Source organism: Lemur catta, chromosome 1 (genome assembly GCF_020740605.2).
Source record: "Lemur catta isolate mLemCat1 chromosome 1, mLemCat1.pri, whole genome shotgun sequence".
Lineage (NCBI taxonomy): Eukaryota > Metazoa > Chordata > Mammalia > Primates > Lemuridae > Lemur > Lemur catta.
This window is the reverse complement of record NC_059128.1, coordinates 163634901-163653421: the sequence shown is the minus strand read 5'-3', so window position 1 is coordinate 163653421 and position 18521 is coordinate 163634901. Positions and strand designations below refer to the sequence as shown.

Here is an 18521-nt window from a genome sequence, read left to right as displayed (position 1 = left end):
ACATGCATGCCCTGTGCCTATTTTTCTACTGGTATATTAATATTTTTCTTAGTTATAAGAGTTCTTTAGATAGTACGGCTAACTCTTTTGGTCTCAATGTGACATGCATAAACTAAGGCTGTTAATCCAAATATACCCTTGCAATTACTAGTTTGGATGTGATGTTACTTCTTTGGCTCAGTAAGTTCTTTCCAGGAAAAAAAAAAAAGACTCATGAAGTATACGACAAGCCCCACTAAATGCTGAGAAGACTAAGGTATGAAGTGGTCAAAAGATAAAATATGAACTAGAAAGAGCCTATGTACCCCAACTTCTTGTACATGTCTCTACATTAGACAAGTCTTACAGCTTTTTCTTTGGAAGATGTTTTTACTAAGACAGGTAACTGTCTTAGTCTGTTCAGTGTTGCTATAAGGGAATACCTAAGGCTGGGTAATTTATAAAGAAAAGAGGTTTATTTAGCTCATGGTTCTGTTGGCTGGAAGGTTCTAGATTGGGCATCTGGTGAGGGGCTCAGGTTGCTTCCACTCATGGCAAAAGGTGAAGGGAGCTGGTGTGTGCAAAGATCACATGGTATGAGAAGATGCAAGAGAGGGAGTGGAGAGATGCCAGGCTCTTTTTAACAACCAGCTCTCATGGGAACTAATTGAGTAAGAATTCACTCATTACTGGCCGGGCACAGTGGCTCACGCCTGTAATCCTAGCACTCTGGGAGGCCGAGGCGGGTGGATTGCTCGAGGTCAGGAGTTCGAGACCAGCCTGAGCAAGAGTGAGACCCCGTCTCTACTAAAAATAGAAAGAAATGATCTGGCCAACTAAAATATATATAGAAAAAATGAGCCGGGCATGGTGGCGCATGCCTGTAGTCCCAGCTACTTGGGAGGCTGAGGCAGTAGGATCGCTTAAGCCCAGGAGTTTGAGGTTGCTGTGAGCTAGCCTGACGCCACAGCACTCACTCTAGCCGGGCAACAAAGTGAGACTCTGTCTCAAAAAAAAAAAAAAGAATTCACTCATTACCACAAGGACAGCACCAACCCATTCATGAGGGATCTATCCCCATGACCCAAACAACTTCCATTAGGCTCCATCTCCAAAACTGGGGATCAAATTTCAACATGAGGTTTTAGAGGACAAACATTCAAACTATAGCAGTAACTTTAAGAATGAATTGACATAAAAGCATACTGACGTGTAACTCAGTGGTCAGGCAGTTGAAATGCTATTATTAAATATTTAATAAAACTCTCTTCTTTCATCTGTGAATGGTTATTTCTGTAGTGGAACACTGGTAACTTTTTCTGTTTGTAATCAATTCCTTTACTATAAAATATCATTTAAAAATGTTTTTTATTTTTCTTGTACAATTTTAACATTATAGTAATTTTGCTGCAGAAAATAAAATTTCATCTTGCAGGAAAGAGAAAACTCAAGACCACCCACTGGCACCTTTATTTACATTTTAGAGCTTGTCAGCCAGTGAAAATCCTAGAAAAAGAAGACAACAAACATTCAGTCAAAAGAAATAACTGTCTCAAACTCTATCCTCACTGTTTGGCTTGTTCTAAAATTTAAAAGTCCCACATAGTGGTGGGTAAATGAGGTTTGTTTTGGTCTAGTGCTTTTCCCAAAAAGGAGCTAAAAAATCCATTAGTGAACCTGGCTGTCCTACAAAACAATCTAAAATGGCTTTCTGGGTCCTCTTCTATTAATAGTAATCAGGGCACAAAAAACCACATTGTGAAAGAACCAGAAGTGCACTCAAAAGGAGAGAGGAGGTGAAGGAGGCCCACAGAGGCTAAGCTCCCAGAGAACACGGGTAGGAAGAACTGTGCATGACGGCCTTTGCTAGGACTAACACCATCCTACACATATGGTGTAGACACAGACTACTGCACAGATCTAGGCATTCTCTGTGTCAAAGCAGAAAGCAGCCAGCCTACACTGAGAATCAATGACAAATGGCAGATGGATAGACAAGACAAAAATCAACAGCTTAGAAACTATAATATGTGTAGAATTCCACTGGAATGAAGATAAATAATGCTGAAGAGATAAATACAAGAAATATAAGGATAATCCTCACAGAATTATAATAGAGGAGGATAAGAACTTCCATTTCTCTAGGAATACCCAAACAAAATTCATAGGGAAATTGTAAAACAGATCATTGGAAGTAGATCTTAGAAAGGTGAACTCACTAGCAGAGAGGGGACAATTTATTAGGGCTCTCTATAATTAACATAGTTCTCAAGATTATTTTTATTGTATGCATTCACCAAGATTGTCATAGTGGCTTTAGTTCCCCTAATACTCTGATGGCCTGACACCAGGAGGGGGGCATCCTGGGTTGCAAAACTACCATTCCTGTCACTGGAAAGTACATATCCAATCATAAGTTAATAAAACAGCATAAGATTTAAAAACCTGTCTATTGGGTATCTGGTTGGTATAAATCATTTTGGCAAATAGCATTTAAAAAAAGAAAAGGCAATCAGTAAGCCCACAGGGGAAGAGGAGCTTCTGAAAGTTGTTAGCCCTACCTCAGGACAGCCTGCCTGCCTGTTCCTAGGAAATCCCACTGATGGCCTGCCCATCACCCTCCTGGCACAGTCCTATCTTCCTCGTCACTAGCTTCTTCTTGAGTACCTCTTCTCTCTGCTTGAGGTAAATGCCAGAGTCTCTAATATCTGTTTTTACACAAACAGAATTTCAGTAAAATTTTATATATTTTACAGTTTCCAAATTAGTTAATTTATATTTCATTGATTGTAAAGGTGGCTGTTTGCCAATTTGTCCCCAGCCTTGTTCAAAAAAAGAAGAGATCCCACAGTGGACACGTGTAAAAACCAAGATGGAAAGTACTTGAAAAATATTGGCTCTGAAGAGTGGCTGATATGCAAGGTGTAAGCATGGAAGACAGGTTATAAGAGGAAGCAAGTGGCAGGACCAGGACCAGGGAACAAAATTAAGTATGAAAAGCAACTTAATCTGGGATGGGAGAGGATCATGCTATACACTTAGTCATTTATTTCACTGCTGTAGCCTACACTGTAGTTTTGCCTTAGAGGTCGAAGTCACTGATTTCCAATGTAACAGCACAAATTGTCTGAATATAGTCTAATCTCCCACATTACTTCCTCCACTCTGTTGTCCAGCCACTCTGGCCTTTGTCACTCCTCAGACATGGCATGCTCCCTCTTGCCTCAGAGGCTTTGCACATCTCTTCCCTCTCCTCTTTGCCAAGTTAGTCCCTACTCATCTCTCCCATCTCAGTTTAAGCACCACTTCCTCTGAGAAGCCTTCCAATACCATCAGATTCCTTTGTCATATGTTTGCTTAGAACTGGGTTCTTTTCCTTCCAAATAACTGCCTTGCTCTGTCATGGTGCATTCAGTCGTGAGGTTACCGCACTGTCTCTCTACCCTACTGGACTGAAAGCTCCATGAAGGTGAGGACTGAGCCTAGTTTTGCTTCACCATGCTACTCTTAGCACCTAAGACAACATACCTTACACATTATTTCAACAAATATTCGTTGAACAAAAAAGTAAAACTGCCAAACTCAGAAACGGCTTAGAAAGACCTCTGTGAATAATAAAGCATGCACTGTTTGGTAGATACGCTTTGGAGGGGGTGGAGGAATAGATGCATTTCTTGCTTTCTGTTGAGCAACTGCATTTACCTGGGCCTTCCGTGTGGCTCTTGGCTCAATCATGATGTTGATAAGAGAGGGTTTAGTTGTGTCTGCTAGGGTTTGAGTCAGGGATTTTTGGAGTTCTTCTGGTGTTTGTACAAAATATCCTTTGCCTCCAAATGCAATCATGACCTGCTCATAATGAGAGTCTGGCAGAAGACATGCTGGAGGGGCCCTGAAAAACAAGGTCACAAGTCAATGAAATTTAAAACTTGAAAGTTCTTAGGAAAAAAGCCATTCTTGAAATAACCCATAAAAAAATTTAGGCTGAACTAAAAGGCATACTTTTATTTCCAACAGTTAAACTGAGATACCAGTACATTAAATTTTCTGTATATCTTTTATTGTCTATTTAGCAATGTCTAATAGAACTTTCTGAGATGATAGAAATGTTTGTTCCTGTGCTATCCAATACAATACCACTATCAACTTGTTTCTGTGAGCACTTGAAATGTGACTAGTTAAACTAAGGAACTCAATTTTTAATTTCATTTAATTTAAAATAATTTAAATTTAAATTGCAGGCCAGGTGCAGTGGCTCATGCCTGTACTCCCAGCACTTTGGGAGGCTAAGACAGAAGGATCACTTGAGGCCAGGCATTGGAGACCAGCCTGGGCGATGGCAAGATACCATCTCTACAAAATATAAAAAAAAAATTAGCTGGATGTGGTGGTGCATGCCTGTAGTCCCAGCTACTCAGGAGGCTGAGGCAGGAGAATCACTTAAGGCTGGGCATTGGAGGCTGCAGTGAGCTATGATGATGCTACTACACTCTAGCCTGGGGAAGATAAAGAGAGACCTTGTCACCAAAAAAAAAAAAAAAAAATTCAAACTGTAACAATTGCAATGTGCCTAGTGGCTATTTTATACTACACAGCACAAGCTACACTATCAACAATTATTTTAAAAAATGGTTATCACAAAACAACAAATAACAGCAAAATAACAAATGAAGTCAGTGAGGCATAAACAAATATACCCTTAACCTATTCCACCCCCAGGCTGGTTCACAAATTCACAACTGTCTCATACTCTATGGCTAGCTGTAACACTTAGTTTGGCTCTGCTGTCAGATGATCAAGATTTAGCTAAGTCGTAAAAGGAATGAAGACTTCTGGATCATAAATAATACGTAAACATTCATATTCCTACACAGTATGACTGGAAGCATTTTGCAATAAGCTCTTTCATTAACAAGGCTCAGATGTCATGCTCATTTATCTGAGTCTTCCGTGGCTCCCTGATTATAAGCTACTGAAGCACCTAATTATGGATATTTGTGCAAAGAGGAAGCACAAAGACAGGATTCCTGCCCTTTATAAAGGCTGACAATCAAAACAGATGATACTTAACCATGTAGGTACATTCTAATACAGTAGACTTGGTAAAGAGAGATTAAAATAGATGAGAGAAAGTAAATACACATTGTTTTCAGTTACTTACACTATAGTAGCATCTTGAGATTTTACCATTTCTTTCCAAGTATCTGTATCAAAACCTTGGTAAATTCCATTATTATTCACCACCAAGAGTATGATCGGCAAGTTGTACCTCAAAGTGAAAGTAAAACATGAAAGAAATCATTCTTTATTCTTAAGCAATTTCTTTTCTTTGGGCTGAAATTTTAACTTAAAAATGGATAAAGTTTTCTATAAACTTTTTGTAATTTTAGAGGAACACTAAAAGTTAAGCATGTATTATCCTAATAAAGATTTCTGTTTCATAAAATCATTATCAGAAACATCATGAAGTGGTAGAAAGAAGGCAAGATTAAGAGTTAGTAGACCTCGTTTTACCACCATTTAGCTATGGACCTCAGGCAGATCACCAAGCTTTTCTGAATCTGGGTTTTCATAGATCTAGACAGTAATATGAATGACACCTTCCCTACTTAATACCCTCTAAAGCACCTCTTCTGGGTGGTTCCTAGGAGTACTAGTTGAAAACTGCCTTTCTACCTCCTGAGCTGCTCAGACTAGATGCTGCGGGAGATGCACAATCTGCGCTCAAGCCACTGCACCCATTATTAGAAACACACTACACGGTGTAATTAGTACAGAAAGAGAGTGTCTAACAATGTGCCAAACAGTATAGCAAAGACCAAAAAAAGATGATTAATCTTTATTAATGACTGAAAAAGAATGTGGGCTTTATTTTCTGATATAATTTCTGATGGCAGGTAGTAAAAATAAAACTAAACTGCATGCTGTTAAATAACAGGACTGTGGTAACTACTTCTCTCCATGCTCAAAGGCAAACATTCTCTAGAAGGCCAACTGCCTCATAAATCACCTTTTTGTTGTTTGTCAGTTGGTTATCGATATAGACACTCTTCACAGACACAAACAGTTGGCCCTCTGTATCTGTGAGCTCCGCATCTGTGGATTTAACCAACTGCAGATCAAAAATATTTTTTAAAAAACTGTGTCTGTATTAAACAGGTAGATTTTTTCCTTGTTGTTATTCCCTAAATGATACAGTATAACAACTACTTACATAGCATTTAAGTATTATAAGTAATCTAGAGATGATTTAAAATATATGGGAGAATGTGCATAGCTTTTATGCAAATACTACACCATTTTATATCAGGGACTTGAGCATCTTCAGATTTTGGCATCTGAGGGAGGGTCCTAGAATCGATCCTCCATGGGAGGGGACAACTATATTTTTCCCCAATCTTGTAAGTTTTATATATCAAAGCTTTGAAAGCCCCAAACATGATTCAGAAAAACCCTAATAAGAGCCCTGGCTAAGAAAAGAATGGTTTTACTACAGTTTAAATACAGTTGGGGAAAAGAAATCTCCATACTTTCATAGTGGATCTACAACTCATGAGTTTCTCCATGAATCCTCATAACTACAAACAGCATCCAAATGGCTCACATTCATGGAACGTCACCTCAAAATTTACCTGGATTATCTCATTTGTTCCTTTCAACCATTCTCTAAGGTAGAAACTATTACTATTCCTATTACAGAGGAGAAGAAAGTGAGGCTTGGTTAAGTGATTTAACCAAAGTCACTTGGTTTTGACATGATAGAACCAGTATTTAAATCCAGGCCATTTGTCCCAGAGTTCATGCTCTTAACCACCACACTCCGCTGTCTCCCTGAAGAAAACAAGCTTCTCTTAGGCCAAAACATTTTCTTTTTCAGTAACCTTAAAACTACCCCCCACAGATTTATAGGTTTTTAGCATACAGTGATGAGGTCAGGAACACAAGAAGACACTGTCCTGGAAGAGAAAGACCGTGGGTTACTTGTACTGGTATTCTCAGGACAGATCACAGTGCTATGCACAGGGCACCTGGCACATGGTTGAACACTTGGTAAGTATTTATTAGGCAAGTGGATATATAATTTTTCATATTTTGGAGAATGAAATGCTCTGATTCAGGATGCTGTTTTACCTGCAGATAGTTTCCACCTCCATGCCAGAAAAGCCAAACGCACTGTCTCCTTCCACACAGATGACCCGCTGCCCAGGGCTTCTATCTTTAGCCAGTACAGCAGCTGCAATAGCAAATCCTAAACCAACTCCCATTGTTCCAAAAGTACCAGCATCAAGTCTGTTGGGGAACAAAACTAAAATGAAACTCTGGGGCATGTCACAGAGGGTGGAGTTGACACAAACCTTTTAGTCATATTCACATGGTTTATGAAAAAATAAAGAACCATAAAAACACTCTTTTTGTTTAATATAAAATCTTTATTTTTTATTTTTATTTTTTTTGAGACAGTCTCATTCTGTTGCCCAGGCTAGAGTGCCGTGGCATCAGCCTTGCTCATAGCAACTTCAAACTCTTGGGCTCAAGCAATCCTACTGCCTCAGCCTCCCAAGTAGCTGGGACTACAGGCATGCGCCACCATGCCTGGCTAATTTTTTCCATATATTTTTAGTTGTCCGGTTAATTTCTTTCTATTTTTTAGTAGAGACGGGGTCTTGCTCTTGCTCAGGCTGGTCTCGAACTCCTGAGCTCAAGCAATCCTCCCCCCTCAGCCTCCCAGAGTCCTAGAATTATAGGTGTGAGCCACTGCACCTGTCCAATATAAAATCTTTAGACTATGAGGAACGAATTTGTCAAGAATAAGCAGAATGATAGGGAAAAGCCACTCATGACTATTTGGAATACTGTAAACATATCCTTAGAACATTGAGAATACAAATTATCACATGATACCAAGGACATACCAAGCATAATAAGTCTACAAAACCTCACCTAAGAATACTTTTATGAAATATGTCCTCATACACTGTACATGTATAATTTCTCAAATGTTTTCTTAATCTGTATTATTATAGTTTAAAATTAAACACATTATAATTAATTATAATTTCTTTCTTGGAAGACTTACCTGTGACGGGGAAGGTAGTTTTGAAGCACAGTACGTCCAATGTCCATTGTATTTGCTCCTTCACTTACAATAAAACAGTCTCTAGGTAGTTGTTCTTGAACATGGTAGAATACTGTATAATAATTCATAGGCAGGGATTTTTGGGAAGCTAATTCCTAAAAAGTAGGCCAGAATATAATCAAATTAGATTGGGATACAATGAAAATAACCAATGTCAATAAGCTACTATCAAACTTACTTGGAAATAGGCAAATGTAAGGTTCCCAAAATGATTATAAAATAGCTACTCTGAGAAGTTAATTGACCTATGAACAGTCGTGGGGGACATGTTAAGAAAAATGTGTCCCACAGCCCCTGTTTGGAACAAAGTCAAGTAAGTTAGGGAAGCCAGGCATGGTGGCTCACACCTGTAATCCTAGCACTTGTGGGAGCTGAGGTGGGATGACTGCTTGAGGGCAGAAGTTCAAGACCAGCCTGGGCAACATCGTGACCCTGTCTCTACAAAAAATTTGAAATTAGCTGGTTGCAGTGGCTTACACCTGTAGTCCCAGCTACTTGGGAGGCTGAGGCAGGAGGATTGCTTGAGCCCAGGAGTTTGAGGTTGCTGTGAGCGAGGCTGATGCCATGGCACTCTAGCCAGGGCAACAGAGTAAGACTCTCTCTGGGGAAAAAGAAAAGAAAAAGAAAGGGAAGAGAAGAGAAGAGGTCAGGGAATCTCTTTCTGGAGATCCACAATGCAGAGGAGCATATTAAAGACTAAGAAGCCCTATAGTAAAGATAGCTGGGAAACATTGGGTTAAACAAAACTAAACATTCTTATTTGAGCACTCTTAGGAAAACATTGCCTTAGAAAAAGGAAAACGTTTATTCCAGAATAATTTCATCTGAAATATGGCCCTAAACTTAAAATAAAAATATCATAATTTTAGAAAACAATCTGAAAATCTGGTTCCTCCTGCACACGATGGAGAGTAAAGCAGATATGCTACACCCACTATTCTAAAGAGTCCCTACCTGAATGGAGGGAAAAGCAGCAGGGTAGATGCCTTTGTCTAGCCACATGCCTTTTACAGCTAGGAGAAAGCCACAGGCGACTTTAGCAGCAACAAAGCCATCTGGCCCCAGCACTGCCTCTTGTGCTACTTTGTTCTGCTGGTATACCCAAGATGGATGAGGGACCTTCCTATACTCCTGTACCAGAGAAGAGAGGCAAGTTCCTTCCATCTTAAACTAAGGTCATTCCTAGGAAAAAGAAGGTCATGATATGATTCAGGAAATAGAAGTGAGACTGGCTCCTGATAGGAAAAACAGTCACTGATTAAAATTGCAATGTAAGATTCATGTATAATCAATTCTGCTATAATGCTTGGTGCAAAAAATATGAATTTATTCCAAGGTGACTGAAATTAGGGAATCAAGTAAGCATAATTCAAATTTCATATTTGCTTATGCATAATTCTGCCAGCAAGAAACACTAGGTAAACACAGAAAACTGTACCCAGCTGACTCAAGATATACAGGAATATACAAAACAATGAAAAAAATCAGGAAATACCTTTCTCACAATCAGAGGGAAGCCATTACACATATATACAGAGACTTTACATAAAAATTGCCAAGTCCTGCAGAAGTGACTCATTTTAGTGCTTTAGCATTGGATGGTTTGGTGGTTTCAAACATCACTACAATGTCCAAAGCCTTCGCTATCAGGCAAAGCCACAAGTTCAAACGAGAGAGCTGCAAAGGAATTTCTAGCAGTAACAGAAGTTAAATTAAAAAGAAGGCTGTACATTAGATCAAATTTTCCATTTTGATGAAACAGCTATCTATTATAATCTCATGCCTTGAAGGTCTGATATCTTTTTTTTTGAGACAGGGTCTCTCTGTTGCCCAGGCTAGTGTGCAATGGCATCATTACAGCTAACTGCAACCTCAAACTCCTGGGCTCAAGTGATCCTCCTGCCTCAGACTCCCAAGTAGCTTGGATTACAGGCATGTACCACCGTGCCCAGCTAATATTTAAAAATTCTTTTTGTAGAGATGGGGGTATCAATAAGTTGCTCAGGCTGTCTCAAACTCCTGGCCTCAAGCGATCCTCCTGCCTTGGCCTCCCAAAGTGCTGGGATTACAGCCTTGAGACACCACACACAGCATGAAGGTTCTATATGTTAAAGGCAGAAAAACATGCCCTGACATGCCTCAGGACTTAAGGTTCCAAAAAAATCACTTGTGATTTTCTGCGTCATCATCAAATTGAGAACAATGAGCCACATCCATTGCATCCACTACTACAACTTTCCATCCCATGGCAGATCACCCTCCTTCCACTACTTCACAGTAACTCACAAGCCACAACCCTCCCAATGCCTGCTTCGCACTTAAGGTCTTTTTCAAGGTAAAGTGCTATATTTACTGGCATATATTTCTTAACCATTTAACATGTTTAAAACTTTGCTACCATTTTTATTAAGTTCCTATCTTAACTTTAGGTTTCATAAAGTTTTTAAGAGTCATGTCCCTTAACCCCTTTTTCTCATGAGCCCTGGGATTTATATTGCATGATTTTGCACAGCAAGGTGATTTTTAGGAATGCATATGTCACATTATGGCAGAACTAACCGAGCATCAGTGGGTCCCTTCTTACCTGAGATGCAGCTTTACTGCTCTTCATTTTTTCCCTCAGAGTTTCCCACCACTTGCTCTCTGGAGGATACTGCCATGATATTTTATCAAATTCTTCCAAAAGCTAAAAAACCACAAATTTTTTCTTTCTTTTTGAAAATAAACTTAAATCATATTAACATGAAAATCTCCTTTTAAAGAAGAAAATACTGCCATGCTATTATACTCTTTGCATCACTAGGCCTATTTGTTTTTCCTCTAGGTAGCAAACAACTGATAGAAGATAAATGGGTAACAAGGAAAGCTTTTGTTTGGGTCAGTGTGGATTTTAGCTAGATATTGAGATTCCCATAGGACAGAGGGAAGTGCTACTTCCTCTACACCTCAGGCAGAGGCTCTGAAGCCCTCCTTAGTCTTTGACACTAGAAGGAAAACTACCCTCTCCATAGAACCCTTGCAGGAACGCCAACAAATACCTATTGATTCCTATGATACAGACCAAAAATGCTCCAGAGTGATTTAATATGTTAATGGAGATTACATCTTAACATCTTATAGTCATCATAACAATACCAATTTATATCATCCAAAATCAAGTGATAAATGCCACTACGTTTTACCTCCTTTCACAGTGAAATATATAAACTATGTACAAATAATAAGAACCTGGAAAAGTCACTGATTACAGCTTGAAGAGTAAAAAGCTCTTTATTACCTAAAGAAATACTAAATTCAATTTTTCCAGTGAGTAAGCCATTTCTTGGCTGTAAGTTCTATTCCTTTGAAAGATGTATTATAATTTTTCAGATAGCTAGATTCTGTATAGTAAGTCACTGTTTACCTACTGAAGGACTTTAAATTTTCTATCGCCTTCCAAAAATGAGCTATGTACAAGAAGTTGGATTTACCAAGTTCCAAAGTTACATTTAAGAAGTCTTCCATAATAAATTTTATTTAAAATAGATATTAACAGACCTGTTACCAAGGGAATCAAGACTAACACATTTTCGAGAATTGACTATTCCCTAAAGATTAATCCACATAAACTAAAGCCCAGGCAGAAGTCCTTACCTGTTTAGTGACAGCATTTATGTCTCCTAGCAAAGTCACAGCAGGCCTTACATTATTCCCCAATTCTTCTGCACAGATATCAACCTAAAAATGAGACATGGCTAAACAACAACCCGTGTTTATTCTTAAAAATCTTTAAGAAGTCAATCAACAATGAATAAATGAACTGTGCATATATAACTTATGATAAGGATTTGATATTCCTTAATAAAAGAAGTTCCTTAATAAAAGCAAATGTTCATAGAACTATGTTAGTATCATAGCTAGTATAGAGAACCTCACTTATCATCTTCCTTCATTTTAAAATCTAATGTAAGGAATTTTGGTATTGTTCTATTATACTTACAGGAATATATTTGACCTGATCAATTACAGTTTTGAATTTAAACAATAAGTTCTATTGAATTAGATTTCAAATTTCTATCTAAAGCAGGGTTTACCAAATTTGAGCATATATCAGAATCACCTGGTGGGTTTGTTAAACTATAGGTTGCAGAGGTCCACCTCAGTGCCTCTGATTTCAAGAGGTCTGGGTCTGGAAATGTGCATTTCTAATAGATTTCCCAGGTAGTGTTAATGCTGCTGGCCCAGGGAACTACTCCATGAACACGACGTGATTACTTCCCCCATTTACGCAGAAGCTCCATTTCTGGATGGCCATGGCCAAGTGAAAATGGCTTCTGCAAGGAGGAATAATTTAGCCACCCCAAAGGGGATGCAGTTTATCCTGTAATCAAGAGGGGCAACCAAGAGGTAGCAGCATCTTCTAGGCACAACCCAAGGTCTTGCTGTTTTGTGGTTTCAGTTCTCGATGGCCTCAGGTGGGAAAGGGGCTATTAAAAGTTGATTCCTTAAGAAATGAAAGGTAGTTTGGGAGAAGACAGCAATTGTAGCTGGGTCATCAAACATCCAATGGAATGGGGACAATCATGTAGAACTTGTAGGTTTGCATGTTGCTATGTAGGTAGTACTTTCCACACCAGTAAGGAAACTGGATTACAAAGAGGATCCTAATGATACAAGAGTCATCAAAGAGAGGTCAGAGTATATTCCAGACACTGTTTGATGACACAGATAAAAGCAGTATAGTTTAGAGATTTCCAACCAAAAGATCAAAGAAAGTTTTGGCTTCTAAAAGAAAACATAACTTCACTTCTTAACATTCCCAAATGTTTCATTCTAATCTACCATCCTACTTAAATCTGTTTTCTCTACCTTTAAATGTACTTGAACTGTGAAGAAGAGGTAAATTATACTTTTCAAACTATTTGAAACTTGATTTTGAAAGGTTTTCTGGTTAGAAATAAAGCAGCACATTATGTTTCATAGGCTTGAGAAGGCAGCTTATTTTGGTACCTGTAATTATGTTAGACAATTTATAAAATTCTACTTTTATAAAAAGAGAAACAGTTCTTTACAGAAGTTAGAAAGAAAGCAGAGCTGATAATGGCTGAGAAGGAGAACAATAAACTGCAAATAGCTCTGATTTTAAATCTCTCCTCTCTAAATACCTGGATAAACTTCACATCTGGCCGGTATCTTGGAGGCAGTCCAAAATGTAAAATCCAATTTAGTCTGGCACCAAGTAACACAATTACATCAGCAAACTGCAAAGCCCTATTTAAAAAAACATCTGATATAACACAAAAAGAATAACTATATTTCTTATGTGAATTATTCTAAAATTAATTTCTAAAGTATTTTTAAAAGTCTACATAATTTAGAGCTTACATTAGACTTCAGAATCAGCTTCTAGGGTAAACTTGATCTTTCAAACTAAAATCATTTATGAAACCATTCTATTTAAATAGTAATCTAAAAGAAGAAGCAGAAAAAATATTACCATAAACTGTCTCTATTCTGTATCTTATTTATTAGTTTTTTATCATTGGAAAAATTCATACAAGTCCACTATAGACAACCCAGAAAAAACAGAAAAAGTGTAAAGAAAAAAGCAAAATCATCCCATAATACTGTCAATTTATAAACTATTATTAATATCCTGGCATATTTTCATCTAGTCTTTTTTTCTATGCAAGTATATTTTTATGTAGTCGAGCTTATATACTATAATACTGTCTCATGCATTTTTGCTCATTATAAATGTTTTCCTTTGTTATTAAGTTCTTCTTAAGTACAATTTTTAAAGGCTACATATTTTGCTGAACACATACATCACAGTTTATTTAATGTTTTCTCAATTGCTGGATATTTTCTTTGTAATTAATAGTACTGAGTGGGATATCTTTATACTTAAGTCTTAATGTACTCTTCACATTGATTTCTAGAAGCAGGTATTTTTAAGTCTATTGATTCATATTCCTGAATTGCTTTCCAGAATATTATACCAAGTATATTTCTAATAGTTTTATTTTATATAATACTATTGTCAATATAACTCTGATCTTTAATGATTTTTACTTTGATACCACAGCCACCTTGCTTTCCTTTTGTTTACTCACATGTCTTTGCTCAGTCTTGTTTTTAAGCTACATAATTATGTTTCTGATGTGGCTCTTATAACACATTTAGTTTGTTATTATTAATCCAATCTGAATGTCTCTGCCTTTGTCCAGGAAAGTTTATTATCATAACTGCTGTGGGTTTTGCTTTTTGTTTCTCATTTTTCTGCTTCTTATATCTGTTTTCCATTTTTTCTATCTTTTGTCATACAGGATCTGTATTTACTACTTTTGTTTTCTTCAGTGATGAATGCAATTTTCACAGAAATTATAAACTCAAAAACAAAGTATATATTGAAAACAGCATCTTCATATACTATATTAGTCCTATGGGACCCAATTTAACAAAAAAATAAAAACCGCAATTGGCAGGATAGATTTGCTTACTGATACTCTAAAACTGTTGAAATTATTGATTCAATTATTTATAGCACCTTGCAATCTTTTTTACACTATTAATATCATTATCTTCTTAAAATTTGGCTAAAAGGAAAATAAACTTCAGTTCAACCTAAGTTAAAGTATAAAAAATTTTTTTAAGTTAATGAATTAATTTGGTTACTGTATAAAGTATACTAATATGAATGAAAAGTAAAGGCATAATCTAGTAAAATAGCATTAAATGAGCAACAATTAAAGATTGAGCAGCAAAAATTACACTTAAAAAACCCTCAGAATTAATTGTAATCCATGCATGAAATTACGAAGAACACCAAATGCATGACAGCGGTGAACTACGAAGCGGGAAGGATGGAAAGGGGTCCAGAATGATATATACGGGACTGCAAATGAATCCATAATATAATATAGTGTTACTATCTGATGCAAAATTTGTCAGATTTAGGCCGGGTGCAGTGGCTCACACCTGTAATCCTAGTACTTTGGAGGCTGAGGCAAAAGGATTGCTTGAGCTCAGGAGTTCGAGACCAGCCTGAGCAAGAGCAAGATCCTGTCTCTACTAAAAAGTAGAAAAATTAGCCAGGTGTCGTGGTGTGTACCTGTAGTCCCAGCTACTTGGGAGGCTGAGGCAAGACGATTGCTTGAGCCCAGGAATCTGAGGTTGCAGTGAACTACAATGACGCCACTACACTCCAGCTGGGACAACAGAGTGAGACTCTGTCTCAAAAAAAAAAACGTTGTCAAATTTAAAATGGATTCACTTGTGTCAAACTCTGGCAAATGGAGCTGGGGAAGGCCATGAGGGGAGGGCTCTCATAAATGATTTGCCTGATAACAGGAATTATCATAAGAAATTTTTCCAAGCCACAGTTTACTACATGAGTCACACAAGGACAGCTAGTTGCTTATACAAAAACACTTGCCTGACATACTGTCTCAAAAGCCCAATCCAATAAATAGCCCCCTATGACCTAGCAACTGCCACCACTCACCAATCAGGGCTTGCCAGCTCCTGAAAGACACTGTAAACACAATCAACTTTCTTTTAAAACAAATTGTGTAACTTTGTCTTTCCCCAATAAAACCCTAACCTTTTCCTTTGTTCTCCAGATATACAGTAGGCCCCCTTGGTCTATATGTATGTATGTCCCAGATTGTGATCTTCATTCTTATATATTATTCCCAAATAAAATCTTTTTACTTAGAGCTTGTCTCTTTGTATTTTTTATGCTGACATTGATAAAGTTGAGTGGTGGTTATATAAGTGTTCATTAAATTATTCTCTCTTCCTGTCTGTATATTTAGAATATTTCATAATAAAGAAATTTCAAGAAATGTTTAAAGCAAGGTACAGTATAACACAAAGTGTGTCTTAAAAGTCCAAAAAGAGGAAGCTTCCAGTGATAGCTAAGATTAGGTACATTTAGTTTCCAAGGGTTTTTTTCCCCCTCTTTTATCTCCTGGCTTTAACTCAAGGGCAGCCCTAGTTGCAGAACTGCAGGCAGCAAAAACATGGAGAGAAACCGTCTTTTTGGCCAGAGTATCAAGAAAGGGGGCCTCAGCATGCTGGAGAGTATGGGGGAAAAAATTCAGATTTTTTTTTTCTGTTTCTCTTTTTCTCCCAGCCTTGCTCTGAGGGCAGCCCTGTTGCAGAGCTGTAGTGTGGTGGCTCCCAAGCAGCTATTATAAAATTCGAGGGAAATATCATCTTTCAGGCAGAGGAACCAGGAAAAGGACTCTTGTGGTCTGATGAGTATGGAGATAATCCCCATTAATTTTTTCTTTTGCAACTTGCTCAGGGGGCAACTCCAGTTGTGTGGTACTATAAGGCAGCAAAGAATGCTAGGCAGCAATGAAGGCCAGGATTTATCATTAATAATAAAAACAATACTCTCCACCCAGTCTCCAGAAAAAAAAAAAACACAAAGGCCAGGATGTCTGGGAATGGGGGTGGGGGAGGGGAGCCAGGAAGTCCTAGAAAGGAGAGAAAAGAAATCTCTAATTTTGGGTATGAACCAGGACATATCTGGGGCTCACCCGTAAGCTGGGCATGTGCAGAAAGACCCAAAACAGCAAAGCAAAAGCTCCGAAACTGAACTGACCCTGGAACTACTGCCTACAGTAAAAGAGTACTTGTAGTCTGAAGCTAACCTAACCAGGTTGACTGCTTGCTAAAACAACAAATAAACAAAAATCAACATTGCGCAGAGGATTTTAATATGACTCAGAATCTTACAACATAATATTCAAAAATCCAGGATACAATCCAAAATTACTCAAGTACGAAAAGAACCAGAAATGTGGCCAATTCTCAAAAGGAAAGATAATGAATAGATGCCAATCCAAAATGACCCAGATGTTAGAATTCATAAACAAAGACTTTAAAGCAGCTATTATAACTATGCCCCAGGAAGTAAGGAAAAATATTCTTGAAATAAGTGTAAAGATATAAGTTCTCAGCAGAGAAATAGAAAATATAAGAGAGAAAAGGATTAAAAAGAAATGAACAGATGCTCAGGGACCCGTGGGACAATATCAAAATGTCTAATATTTGTATCACTGGAGTTCCAAGGGAGAAATAAAAGACTGATGTACAAAAAATACCGAAGAAATAATGGTGAAAACTTTCAAATTTGGAGAAAGACATAAATTTTCAGATTCAAGAAGATTTGAGAACTCCAAACAGGCTAAACTAACAGAAAACCATGTCTAGATATGCTGTAATTAAACTACTGAAAACCAAAGATAAAGAAAAATCTTGGGAGCAGTCAGAAAAACAATATATTACAAATAACATAACTTACATGATTATTTCAGAACTTCTCCCTGGATTCATTAATATTACAAAATCATTTACCCTAAAATCTGCCATGACATTGTATTTAAAATCTGGAACGCCACACACCTGGATCTGGCTGCACCTACACAGTTTGGATGGTTGTCAGGGACCACACCCTTTCCCATAGGGGTGGGCAAAAATGGCAATTTACACTGCTCCACCAATTTCCTGATATTCTCCTCTGCATGAGCATAAGCAGCACCTACAAGAAATGCAAATGTACTGGATGATTCAGTTAAGCTCCAGGCTCTGTGACAAAGACATTGAGACTTACCCTCAATGTCTTTGTATACTTAGTTCTCTCTTCCTGCCTTGCCTTTGGTCTCTTTGTACACTAGGTGAACTATTATAGTCTTTCCTTACCACCTACACAAGCAAATTGTTGCTGTTTTCCTTGAGAATCCAGCTCACCCTCTCTGTATACACCACACAAACAGTATATTGCACTTACTTGTTGTTACCAGGTCTATCTGCCCCATAGGTGGGAACCATTATTTCTCCGTATCCCTCATGAATGTTTTCTACGATCCCTGCCTTATCATAAGCACTCATCAAATGTTCATTAAAGAAAGAATGAAAACTATTATAGCACCCACTGAGTGCTTGCCACATACTTTGCTATTTAATTATATTCTACTGAGGTAGTTAATATTTCCATTTTACAAGTGAGGTAACTGACACTCAAAGCAGTTATTTGCCAAAGTCACAGAGCTAATACATCATATAACGCATTCAACTCAGCTCTGACCTCAATTTTTTTTTTATTGTCCACAATTTTCATCAAAACTATTTTTAGTTTCTATTTATTTAGTTCCTAAGTAGTTGATAATTGCCTAGCATGGCCATAGGTGATTCTGGCAGTCTCAGTTCTAGAACACAAAATGGATACTACAATAAATTACTGACAAGAATATAAGGTTGGTACAACACCTCAGGAGAAAGCAATTTGGCAATATGTACAAAAAGTCTTAAAAATATTCCTAATTTTTAACTTAACTTTTTTTCTGGGGCTCTACCTTAAATCCTAAATATGGAAAAAGCTTTAGGCACAAACATGTTTGCCACAGCTACTCTA

At 37.6% G+C, this 18521-nt stretch overlaps 1 protein-coding gene across 3 annotated transcripts in view; it reads right to left on the bottom strand.

Moving 5' to 3' along the window:
- Positions 1 to 1330: 1330 nt before the first annotated feature.
- Positions 1331 to 18521, bottom strand: part of HACL1 (2-hydroxyacyl-CoA lyase 1) — a 33292-nt gene continuing 16101 nt past the window's right edge. For all 3 annotated transcript variants that reach the window (XM_045538368.1, XM_045538385.1, XM_045538375.1), the window contains 9 exons: positions 17513 to 17648; positions 13258 to 13363; positions 11747 to 11830; positions 10698 to 10799; positions 8054 to 8208; positions 7108 to 7266; positions 5138 to 5245; positions 3682 to 3868; positions 1331 to 1485 (listed from right to left, as the gene is read on the bottom strand). In XM_045538368.1, the coding sequence (XP_045394324.1) occupies positions 1453 to 1485; positions 3682 to 3868; positions 5138 to 5245; positions 7108 to 7266; positions 8054 to 8208; positions 10698 to 10799; positions 11747 to 11830; positions 13258 to 13363; positions 17513 to 17648 (1070 nt within the window). In that variant the 3' untranslated portion in view covers positions 1331 to 1452. The remainder of the gene's footprint in view (positions 1486 to 3681; positions 3869 to 5137; positions 5246 to 7107; positions 7267 to 8053; positions 8209 to 10697; positions 10800 to 11746; positions 11831 to 13257; positions 13364 to 17512; positions 17649 to 18521) is intronic.